This window comes from Cetorhinus maximus, chromosome 30 (genome assembly GCF_964194155.1).
Source record: "Cetorhinus maximus chromosome 30, sCetMax3.hap1.1, whole genome shotgun sequence".
NCBI classification, from domain to species: Eukaryota; Metazoa; Chordata; class Chondrichthyes; order Lamniformes; family Cetorhinidae; genus Cetorhinus; species Cetorhinus maximus.
Window position 1 is genome coordinate 5,078,757 of NC_135908.1, and position 12,248 is coordinate 5,091,004.

Here is a 12,248-nt window from a genome sequence, read left to right on the forward strand (position 1 = left end):
AGATCACTCCAGCAGGCTGAAGATAGCAGCAGCCAGCTAAATAAAACACTGCTATCTTTGTTTAACTGGTGTAAATTACACTGGTTGCCATTAACAAGGCAGACCACGTTATAGATTTGTTTAACTATAATTAAAAGGACTATTGTAACCTTGATTTGTCAGCAGTGATCAAATTGTCCTTTCTTGTAGGTTCAAAAACCAATCCCATAAAACCCATGCTGAAACTGTTGCATGAAAACTATTAAAAATTCAAACCCTATTAAGTCTATTTTTTTGGCAAATGAATTCAAACTGCAAGTACCTTCCTTTCAGCTCGTTGCACAAAGCTTTTTGCCTATCTTTAGGTGGTGAATATTTTATAAGAATCGCAAGATGAAGAGATTTTAACAACATTTCAATCCTAATTAGGCCTTCAGTATATATTTCTTTATGTCTTTCTCGGGAGGAAGATTAAGCGAAATTACAGCCAAAAGAGCTTTAGAAATATTAAGTCAAAACGGTAATAAAAATAAAAAGCTACAAAACCTTCAGACTACAAATACGACATTAATTATGTAAGGACTGTATTTATTTGTCTTCACATTTAGTTTTGACAGTATCATTACTGTAATATATCTTCATTTGCAACCAAAGTATCTTCAAACAGATACATTCATGTGCAAGGGAATTAAACCTACACAGTATATTCTAATCGTTCGTTATATTGCTCAAGATCTCAAATTGTTGGTGTCTATCCCCGTTTTAAAACAATATAAAATAGTTTTTTTTCAGAAACATTAAAACTAAAAGACCTCTCAGAGCCCAGTCTGTGGACAGATAAATGTGGTCGTTATAAAACGGATGCATGTTATAGACAATTAACATTTTGGAAAATACACAATTTTTACAATCTGATTCAATGCAACGCTAAAAACCTGCAAGCGCTATTTTAAACGCTTAAACAACAGTATTGAAATCCCCCCCCCCGAAATCCACATAACAACCCAGAAATAATTGCCAGTGAGATTGGAGAGGGGCTGACTCCGCCACGTCGCACAAAAATATATTTTATTTTAAATATAAAAACATTCGTTTATTAAGGGCGGACTTGAAATGAGATTGCTGGAATTTGTGCGGTTAACTATAGGAAACGCAGAAGTGAACGTCAAACAAGCGCCCAGCAAGCAGCTCTAACCCAGAACGCAACAATCCAACAAATATTTAAGCAAGAACGCAACCTAACAAATAAAATGTCAAAGGAAATCATAGGATTATAAAATGGGGCCGCGCAGAAGGAAGACATTCGGCCCATCGCGCGTGTGCCGGCCCTTTGAAAGATCTATCCATTTAGTTCCATTCCTCTGCTCTTTCCTGACAGTCCTGAGAAAGTCTTCCTCCAGGTATTTAACCAATTCTCTTTTGAAAGTTATTATTAAATCTGCTCCCACCGCCCTCGAAGGTGGCACATTCCAGATCATAGCCGCTCGCTGCATAATTTTTCCTTCTAATTCTTTTGTCAATGACCTTAATTCTTTACTGCCTACCTTCGCGTATTTTATACTTGAAGGAAATTGCATCTTTGCTTGTAAGTGGATTGATCCTTTAAGGGAAATTCCCGCATACAAGCATCGAGATATAGTTTCAATCAAATGTCGTAATTCAAGTATTTTACCGCAATATATATTTGCTCCTGAGTGAGTGACTAAACATATTTAAACTTAGTTCGCAAATTAAAATCAACAATCTCAGGGACTTATAGATGGAGGTCTCAATTGAAGTGACTCAATTTTCTTCAAATTAAATAATAATCACTGAAATTGTCATTATTCCACTAATCGCGGCCACCCCCCCAGCATGAAACTGCAGACAGTTGCAAATAGAGTCAAACGTTTTTTTTTACAGGCAAGATTCTTTTTTAAACACTAATTCTGAATTCTTACATTAACAACGATTTGCATGTACGCTGCTCATTTTAACGCCACAGACAAACGGCGTGATTTCTTTTCTCTTAAATTGCCAGCGCGGGTATTTTTAGTAAATGTTGGTTACGACGACAATAATAATAATTAAAAAAAAAGAAATCAAGCAAATTCTCACGCAGCAACGCTCGGAAACCTACCGGCTGGTTAAAAAAAAACAAAAAGAGGGGGGAAAACAAATGGTTTTAAAACCTCTTGTCAAATTTTCGCTGGGCGAGAGTTGATACTTTTTTTTGGAGGGGGGGGGTTGCTGTTTGACACATGAACAGATATTGACCAATGGGAGCTCGCCGCTCGGCCCGGCCCCGCCCCCCCCTCTCATTGTGACGTCAAAGGGTTCGTCCTGCGTCTTGACGCCAGGGCAGGACGTCGATGGTTGGTGGAGTGAGGTGGGGGGGGGGGGAGGAGGGGGAGGAGGGGACTGGGGTTGGGGGGGGTGGGGGGAGGGGGGTAGAGGAAGGGGGAGGGGAAATCCACAACGTGCGGGGACAGCCGTTAACCCCAAATATTTGTTATCAGACATCCCGACAGTTTGCAGCTGATCTTTCACCGCAGTTTTAACACTTCTGTTTGTTGGGATCGGTCCTTCCCTCGTTCTGCATGGTGGATATTATTTGTAACACACCTTACCTCGGTGCTATGGGGGATCATTGCAAAAGTAAGTACATGCCTTGCAGGGGGGAATTTATTTACATTTATTTATTTATTTTTTTGCATTCGACTAGTTTCTCCCACAATTTAAAAACATAAACAAGTATTAATGCTTAGCTGAATGTTCAGTGGCTATTCTTCAACCTCTTAGGTACCCGCTGTTTACCTTTTTCTTTTCATTGTTTAGATGCAGGTCTAGCGTGAAACGTAAAGTGCAACCGATTTGTTTTCAAGGGTAATGTTCAGTGAATGTTTTGTCCTGTCAGAGAAGCACGGGATTGCCATGTGTGTAGGGTGTGGAAGCCAGATCCACGACCAGTTCATCCTCCGAGTGTCCCCGGATCTCGAGTGGCACGCCGCTTGCCTCAAGTGCGCCGAGTGCAGTCAATACCTGGACGAAACTTGCACTTGCTTTGTGAGGGACGGCAAGACTTACTGCAAGAGGGATTACATTAGGTGAGGAAATGCCTACTTAAAGCAGAAGCTTAGTTTGTTTGGGGGGTGGGGGGGGTAGAGAGAGGGGGGTAGGGGAGGGGGAGAAAAGCTAACGAGAAACCCAATCGCCCCCCCCAAAAAAAAGATACTTCGGATAGGATGGTGTGACTCAAATTGTTGCAGCAAACTGCGGTTTGTAGATTTGCAACTCAACTCGCACTGTGAATGTCATCCTCATTAAACAAATATCGCTTCAGAAATTAGATCCGTGTTATTTTTTTGCGGCAAATATCAGCTGAAATTGCATTTGCTTAATGCTAGATTTCCATTAACATCGGTGTAGCCGGTTTTTGATTGCGACTTGCTTTATTGATAATGACAAAAGGTTACTTAGCAATCAAACGCGCGGCGAAATGTTTCAGTCACGCGGAAGTTAAATACAATTTTTCCGCCCCCCCCCACCCCCCCTCCACCCCCACCCATCTCCCTTTCTTGCAGATTGTTCGGGACCAAGTGTGCCAAGTGCAGTCTGACTTTTAGCAAGAGTGACTTTGTAATGAGGGCTCGGAGCCGTGTCTATCACATCGACTGTTTCCGCTGCGTGGCGTGCAGTCGGCAGCTCACCCCCGGCGATGAGTTCGCTCTTCGGGACGACGAGCTCTTCTGCCGAGCCGACCACGACGTGGTGGAGAGAGCCTCGGCCGGGGGAGATCCCCTCAGCCCAGTCCCGAGCAGCAGATCCCTCCAGATGGCAGGTAAAAGGGACAGAGTCAGCTGCAGACGAGGCAGCCCATTCGCTACATGACCTTCAGCCTAAATCTAATAAGCACATTTTCCAATTAGCAAATAGGAATATTGAGGGGAGGGAAAGTGTACGAGAAGCAGACAATGCACAGATAAATCCTCCAACCTCCTTCTGCTCCGGCTGTATTTGTTAAATATATCAGGGTATTTGCACTTGACATTAAATATATCAAGAATAAATTTGGTATCTAACCTTTAGCAATCGAAACAACTGTGTCATAGTTTATAGTCTCCCTTTATTTTCTAAAACATGTCTTTAATCAAACATATTTGGAGGAAACCTTATAAAAATTATAGCCTGGTGGAACTAGCCGCACACATTCGGGATAGCAGAAGGCAGACAAGAGGAAATATCTTGTTCTTCAGACTTAAAAAAAGTATTTAATAAAAAGACATCTCATGGCCTCGCTTAATCATTTTCAGCGGCGTCTATTCTCAATTCCCCCTCAATTCGAACAAATTTTAAATCGAAAACAAAAACAAAAATACCTGGAAAAAACTCAGCAGGTCTGGCAGCATTTGTGGAGAGGGGCACATTTAACGTTTGGAGTCCGCATGAGTCCGTTTTGAGTCATGCGGAGTCGAAACGTTAAATGTGCCCCCACCCGCCACAGATGCTGCCAGACCTGCTGAGTTTTTCCAGGTATTTTTGTTTTTGTTTTGGATTTCCAGCATCCGCAGTTTTTTGCTTTTACATTTTAAATCGAGGCGGGAAATTATCTAAATTCGTACATCAGATATTTCAGCTAAATCTTTTGCACACAAAAAATTGTATTGGTGGTGAGGGGTTTAAACACGCGTTTAAAGTGAATTAGATTCAGACTTACAAAACACTGTTTCTATCCTGTATATACCATGGACACATATGAAGATTTAATTGTGTGGAATTCGCTAAGATTTGGGTTAACGAAGTGGGGTTGCATGGTTTATATCAATATTAACATGTTTCTCTGTAGGTTTATAGCGGATTCTCAGTAATTTAGTGTATCTCTAACTATCGATAAGTAATATATATGAGAGATCAAACTGATAATATATCCGGGCCCTACAATGTACATTAAGTCTGGTCTCTACATATATATATTACAATGTTTTTGCATACACACCCAAGTATAGGGCTGGTGTGTAAATGGAGATGGGAATGTGTGCTTTTTTCTAGAAATTAAATCGTAAAAGACTCCCCTTTAGTTTTCGGGTGCATTTTGTGAGTTGTTTGTCCTGATAGGGGCTTGAAGTCGTTGCCAGTTTTGAATGAATACAGTATCCATCCGAATTAAAAGCTAGGATAAAAAAAAACAATTTGTTTTCTCCAGTTGAGACCAACCCTGTGGGAGAATCCATGTGGAAATTTTAAAGACTGGGCCTGTGCTTTGCATTGGACTAGGTGCAGATACAACAGGGTGTTATATTTGTGTGTGTGTGTGTGTTATCAGTCCTGCCGTATATGTGTGCGTTTTTTTAAAAAAAATGGTTTTTATTGCTGCTTTGCAGCAGAACCCATCTCGGCCCGGCAGCCATCTCTGAGGCCTCACGTTCACAAGCAACAAGAGAAGACGACCCGGGTACGGACGGTGTTGAACGAGAAGCAACTGCACACATTGCGGACCTGCTATGCAGCCAACCCCAGGCCCGACGCCCTGATGAAAGAGCAGCTCGTGGAAATGACCGGCCTCAGTCCCAGGGTCATCCGGGTCTGGTTTCAAAATAAACGCTGTAAGGATAAAAAGAAAATAACTCTCATGAAGCAGATTCAACAGCAGCAGCAGCACAGTGAAAAAACCGTGAGTCCCCTCCGAGCACCACAGGCTTTTAAACCAGTGAGAAAGTGATTTGCGTTTTCAATTTTAGTGTCAAAACGGAAATTTAACTTTTTTTTTAAAAAAAAAATTGCAAGTTCGGAGGGGAGGTTACACAAACCTCCTGTGATCACAGGAGAAATATCATTTATTTCTACATGATATCGTAAGGGCTGCGTTTCTCTTCTGTGTCAGTCAGTTGCCTGTAAAATTAGCAATGAAACAGCAGCGCAGAGTTAATCCTGCTGATTTTGTTGGAGTTGATTCAATTAAGAGAAAGCTTTCTAACATTGAAACGATAAAGATCTCAAAGGTGGAAATTCGCCGCACTGTTGTCGGTTGGCAATGATTCTGTTGGGCATTTAAAAAAAAAACCATAAAATGTTTAAAACTGCTGAAAATACCCCGTAATAGGATTAAACGTTTGAGACGATTGGACCGTAATAACCGGGAGGCAGGGTTTTTATATAAATACTACATTTCTTAATCTAGTAATTGAGGAGGTTTGAGTTCAGTCCTGTTTTAACAACAGCAGCAAGAATAAGGACGAGAGTTCCCTCCTGGTTTGTTTAAAGTGTTTAAAATGATACCTACAACGGGACACATCGGGTCCAAGTAGAAAGTCAACGAGATGTCCATCGCAGCAGACAAAGTGTAGACACAGATGTCACGCAAAGTCAAGAGTGATGGGGCCTGGGGGTGTAGTATACATGAGCACGGGGGAAAAAAATGTTGCTTGTGTGAATATATCCCAGATTCCTTTTACTGTTTGTGGATTGTCTTTAGTAATCCCAAAGCCCCTGTGGCGAAGTTTACACCGTCTGATAGAGGCAATTGGTTGGATTAGGAATGAGGAATTCAAGGCACCTTGGACCGGGGCTGCTTTTAGCTTTTTATTTCGTGATCGGTGCGTTTGAGAAATAAAATGTAGAAGCGGAAACCACGGGCCCAAGTCAGCGAAACCTCAGTAGAGGGACTCCGCTGAAGATTGCGTTCACCAAACAGAATCTGTTCGGACAGGCGCATTTTTGTGATGTACGAATTCATACGGAGTTTGTGGGGAAGGTAGAATTAAGTACAGTAACAATAATAATGCAGGAGGCGCTGGAGATTTAGTTAAGGAGCCGGGAACGGTTAATACCTCAGGGTCAAAGCCACGAGGAAGGACATTTTGTTGCAAATATGTGACCGGACGGTCTGGGTAATGTGGAGGGAAGGTGGAGTGAGAGTGAGGGAGTGGGGGAGAGAGAGAAGGGCGGTCTCTGTCTCCCTCCTCCCTCTCTCTTTCTCTATCCCTACAGTCCATTAAAGGTAGCGCCGTACGTTTAGTGTCGGAAAGATGGTTTTATTACAAATAAGCAGCTTGTTTAGACTGGGCGCACACCAGTGGGGTGGGGTGGAGTGGGTGGAAAGAGATCATTTTTGTTATGTTGTCTTCAACGCATTATGTAAATACCACTTCGTGGCTTCGCCTCCTATCTGTCTGGGGAACAGTTGTGGCAAACCATCCGACATATAGTACTGTAGAACCAGGAAACCTTAGCTGCCTGCCTGTGAATTAGATATGTTTAAAAAGTGGTATATTTATATAGTAGTAATTATGTGGGCCCCCTTCCTAACGGACAATGACCTCTATTTCTACACAGGCAAATCTGTGTAACGATATAAGGTGTCACACCATACGGTTTATTTCCCAGCTCAATCAATGTTATATTTGTCACGTTATACCCTGAGATGTTTAGTTTATGCTGTTTTGATTTCAATCTTTATACCAGATAAACAATTGTAAGCACACCGTATGTGCCCAGGGACACGGGTTGTGTAGGAAAATACATTGCAAGCCTGCAGCTATTTTCAAAGTGTGCGCTGCACTGGGAGGGAAAGTGAACGAAATTGTGGAATCGGTTCACAAATAATTGATACAAAATCTCCCAATGGCTTGTGTGAAGAAATTGAGTTTGATGTTTTCGTTCACTGATCCGTGTGTTCCAGCCCCGGGTTTTGGGCGGGGGGGTGGGGGAAACTCTAGACTTTTCCTGTTTGCTGTGGTCATGGGGCGATGGAGAGGTCACTATTTGGGCCTTGTCTGCCCCCACAGAGTCTGCAAGGTTTGACGGGGACGCCGATGGTAGCGGGCAGTCCGATCCGACACGATGGCTCCGTCCAGGGGAACGCGGTGGAGGTTCAGTCTTACCAACCGCCTTGGAAAGCGCTCAGTGAGTTCGCACTGCAGACGGAGCTCGAACAACCTGCCTTCCAACAGCTGGTGAGTATGTGAGAGCCGCGCCGGCGAGGCGGGATAACCCAGTGAAAAGCCCCAAGAGTGTCCCCCGAAGCTGGGCAATGCTGTATTTTAGCGGCCGCTGTCAGATTCAGCATCGGGAGATCCCATCATTCCCCATTCTATCTAGAGATTAGTTGTCACCGACAGAACATGTCCCAACTGTGTGAAGTTAAAGACTTATAAAAACAATGCATTTCTATTGATATAGCGCCGTCAACATCCCAAGGCGCTTCACAGGAGTATTAATAAACAAAATGACACTGAGCCATATAAGGAGATAAGTAAGTCTGATGACCAAAAGCTGGTTCAGGTTTTAAGGCTGTAATAATAAGGTTGGGAAAATGAAGTGTTTAACTGGACACATAGATAGAAATTAACACGCCTTGAATTCGTATTTCGAACATACGAATGGATAAATCTGACACCAGCTTCCAATGTGCAGGGATCCATTCAGTCAGTATCTGAGGCCCGGCCCGTTCTGCTGAATGTGTTTGGTTGGAGAGATCCCACTCTGGATCGAATTCGGTGCTTGTACGTTGAGCTGAACAGCACTGCCGATCCAGATTTGGTTTTGAAATTAGCATGGGAGAGCAGCGTTGGGGGGTGAAACCCTTTTGACATCTGGGCACCTGGTGCTTATGAAGATACAGTATCGTCCGGCAGGGTTGATACACATCACCCGAAATAGCAACATTGTCAAACACAACTTCACAATCCACCAGGCCCCCAACCATTGGAGAGCATCACAGTTTTAATTTACATAATCATGGCCTAGGTAGTATATATCTGGCTAATAGGCCACCTGTCGACGCGCAGTGGCCCCAGAACCACTCATCAGAAAAAGGCATATTATCAGCAGCATAGATTAACCCTCCCGGTGTACCTTCTGTGCACTCGGGGCACAGAGATGCGCACTCAGTGCTCATTAGATACAAGCGCTGCACCGTATTGGACATGATGGTTTAGTGAGGTCCAGCGGCCTGAATGCCTGACAGGCTTATCAAGTTGCCATCGGCTCACAGGAGCTACACGGCTGTAAACTGACATCAACTGCCCAGGAATCCCCCCAACCCCCAAACCCCCACCCGACCATCCTTTGGGGACGATCTCAAAAGCAGAAATATATTGTAAAATAAAAATCACCAGGACCCGTCAGCGAACTCAGCAGAGTTCCTGTCTATTACCTAATAGTCTCAATCAGAAATGGCCTTCACTTAGCCCTGTGCAATAAAGCATCTAGATAAATGAGATGGGATATTTAGAATTTGTACCTACAGGCTGTGCAGTATATACTTGTATACAGTATATATCGCTGAACAACATATATTCATTTATAGCGAATAGGTGTATACAATATATATGCACAGCATATAGTTATGTACAGTATAATTGTGTATGTATATAAATTGCTGTGTATATTCCTATAAGGTGTGCATACCCAGCATACGTCTGTACACTATATATTTCTGAACAGCATTTTGATTTTAAACATACGCCAACGAATGGGCTATGCATTTATATAGAATACCCCAAGTATCTCAAGTCCCCAAATCTCCCGAAATGCTTGACAGCCAAGGATTTCAAATTATGCACAGCAAGCTCCCATTAAGAGATAAACGATCAGTCAGTCTTTTTTTTTGGCGATGTTAGTTACTGGCCATGACAGGAGGAGAAATCCTTTGTCTTTCTTCAGAGAAATATTTTGGACGCACATGAGCATACAGGCAAAACCTCAGTTTAGCATCTTATCCAAAAGGTGGCATCTCAGACAATGCAGCACTCCCTCAGTGACTGCATGGGGGTTTCAGCAAACCTCATAGGCTATGTTTTGCAGCAGAAATAATGGTGAGGTTCAGTTTTATTTGTCTAGGAACCAGACAGCAAAAGCACATATGTGCAGTTAAATACAGAAATTCCCAGATCCTCTAAAACCTGCACCACAACACAATAATACACAATTTCATGTGCCCAAGAACCTGGGCTCCATATCTACTCCATAGATATGGAGTAAACTCACTGGAAAAAGTTAGAGCTTGTCCATTCTAGTCTAAGTGCTCTTTTAACAGTGTGATAATTATTAATTATTGCCAAATAATCTCTCTGGCACTGAAAATTAATTTTTAAAGTGTGGACTCTCATTCCTTCAGATTTTAACTATTTTAGAGATATATCAAATAAACACACGTCTTTAATTTTTCTTGCACTCTCTTTATCTCACTCATTTAATCTAGTATTCCTTTCCTTCACTTTGTTTTATTTTCTCTACCTGATTTGACTTTGAATTCACTATTCCAATTGGTACTTCCTGGTTGAGACTCTCATTAATGATTCTTCAAACTGATTAGTTAAGGAGACACACAGTTGCTTACCCCATTCACATAGGTCCCAGATCCCCTGTAGAGGACCCTTTGCTTTTTGGCTAATTGGCTGAAAGGAACCTCCAGTGCAAAAGCCCAGAGAAAGCTAATGGGCAAGTGCACTGTGATCAGCAATGTACAAAATGTGGCACATTCAACTCCTGAGTAGGGCCCTTACTCACCACTTTTTGTCTCTTGAAAATATAAGGCATTTTATTTGCTTCTAGGAGTGATACAGGTTTGGAATAATTTATTAAGCAAAGTAATGGAGAGTTGGGGTTGGTGTTAATTCAGTTTCATCCAGTGTCAATAACAGGAAAAGTTAGAAAACTGAAGGATGGGCCTAGATGGGATCCGTCACTTATGCTGTTAAATATTTACCCATCCCCTTAGCAAGTAAATTGGAGGCCTTATAGGTAATGGGTAGTGTCTCTGGGCCAGAAGCTCCAGGTTCAAGTCCCACTCCAGGACTTGATGGCCGAGGAAGGTGCGTTCATGATGCAGCCAAACAGGTTGATTACCAATTGTCAATCCTTCCCACACACGCCAATGGCAGGTGGGGAGCGCGGGAGAGATTCCTGGTCAACCATGTGATGGAAAGAACATTGGAGCCTCCACCATCACTATCCGTAGCCCCAGGCTACAACATGCGTGGAAAAGTGGTGTTGCCAAAGCAACTCGGGCTCCTTGGGATGGCCGGTGGGGATCAGATTGGTGCTGACAGTATGGGGTTCGATTCCCCGGTCTGGCTGGGGTGGACTCGGGACCTGCCCCCTTGCCCCACCTTTGGTGAAGGTCGAAAATAAGCGGGTTAGTTAAGGCATAAAGGAATTTTCCCCATTTGCTGATGAATTAGGATATTCCTTGCGTTGCATCGATGCAGTTGCGAGTATCCAAATCTGCCCATCGATTGGCATATTGCTGGTTACATCCTGTTAAATGGTTACAAGCTGCATTTACTATGTAACCTAATGAGTGTTAACTGTATCGCTTGTGAATTTAAAATACTCCAATGTAACAAAGGGAAATGGTCCGTTAACACTGCTCAATATTCCGTGCCCACCTCCCCCCCCAAACCCTTGTTAAACTCCTGTGAACTTGCCGCTTTTTATTGAGGCACATGTTATATGATTTACAAGCCTCAGGCTACACTTAGAATGGAAGGACTCGCCTATGTGTGTGTTTCCCCCCCTCCCTCCCTCCCACCCCTCCCCCCCGCCCCCTTTGGCCTCCACAGGTAACTTTTTCGGAATCGGGCTCGTTGCCCAACTCCTCTGGAAGTGATGTGACCTCCCTGTCCTCGCAACTGCCGGACACCCCGAACAGCATGGTACCAAGCCCCGTGGAGACGTGAGGTGCGAGTTTCAGACTATTGCAGTCCCCACAGACCCGGCCACCGCATGTTCCTGAAACCCCGCATGATCAAAGCGCAGCTACAAGCACCAGAAACTCTCCTCGCTACCAGTTTTATATATATATATATATATAGATATAGATATATATATATCATATATCAGAAGACTCGTAACGACTGCCAACAATATGCACATGGAATTTTTACCAACAAAATCTGCCACCACCGAACTTGTCATTGAATCTACAAGTTGTAAGTACATCCAAGCCATTTTGGGTATCGAGGAGACTAGACAGACGGAGAGACAGGAGGTGAACCCCTGAGGATTTAATGTTCAAATCATCTAACGGGCGAAGACAGAAAACGATGTTTTTTTTAAAAAAAAAATCCATTCTTCCTGAAGCCAGTTTAAATGTTGCATCTCGTTCAGCTTTGTGACCAGGGCTATTTCTCATGGTCAAGTTTTGCCTGGTTCCTCTCTCTCTCTCTCTTCGAACTGAGATTCATTTCACGTCTCACTCCAGGACTCTTAGACAGACAGTAATACGGTCCAGCATCTCTTTTCGTTATGTTGGTTGTTTCAAAAAAAAAAAAATTCGGCATGATCAC

The 12,248-nt window shown here is 43.1% G+C and overlaps 1 protein-coding gene across 3 annotated transcripts; it reads left to right on the forward strand.

Annotated features, from left to right (window-relative positions):
- Positions 1 to 2,432: 2,432 nt before the first annotated feature.
- Positions 2,433 to 11,770, forward strand: isl2a (ISL LIM homeobox 2a). 3 transcript variants are annotated; one of them, XM_078532308.1, is made up of 6 exons: positions 2,433 to 2,616; positions 2,876 to 3,065; positions 3,543 to 3,799; positions 5,340 to 5,629; positions 7,743 to 7,910; positions 11,523 to 11,770. In XM_078532308.1, exons 1-6 carry the CDS (start codon positions 2,559 to 2,561, stop codon positions 11,637 to 11,639), a joined length of 1,080 nt encoding a protein of 359 aa, XP_078388434.1. In that variant the 5' UTR covers positions 2,433 to 2,558; the 3' UTR covers positions 11,640 to 11,770. The 3 variants fall into 3 exon arrangements, with proteins under 3 accessions (XP_078388434.1, XP_078388435.1, XP_078388437.1); XM_078532309.1 differs by having other exon boundaries at positions 5,343 to 5,629; XM_078532311.1 differs by having other exon boundaries at positions 2,477 to 2,616; positions 2,797 to 3,065.
- The last annotated feature ends 478 nt before the right edge of the window (positions 11,771 to 12,248 follow it).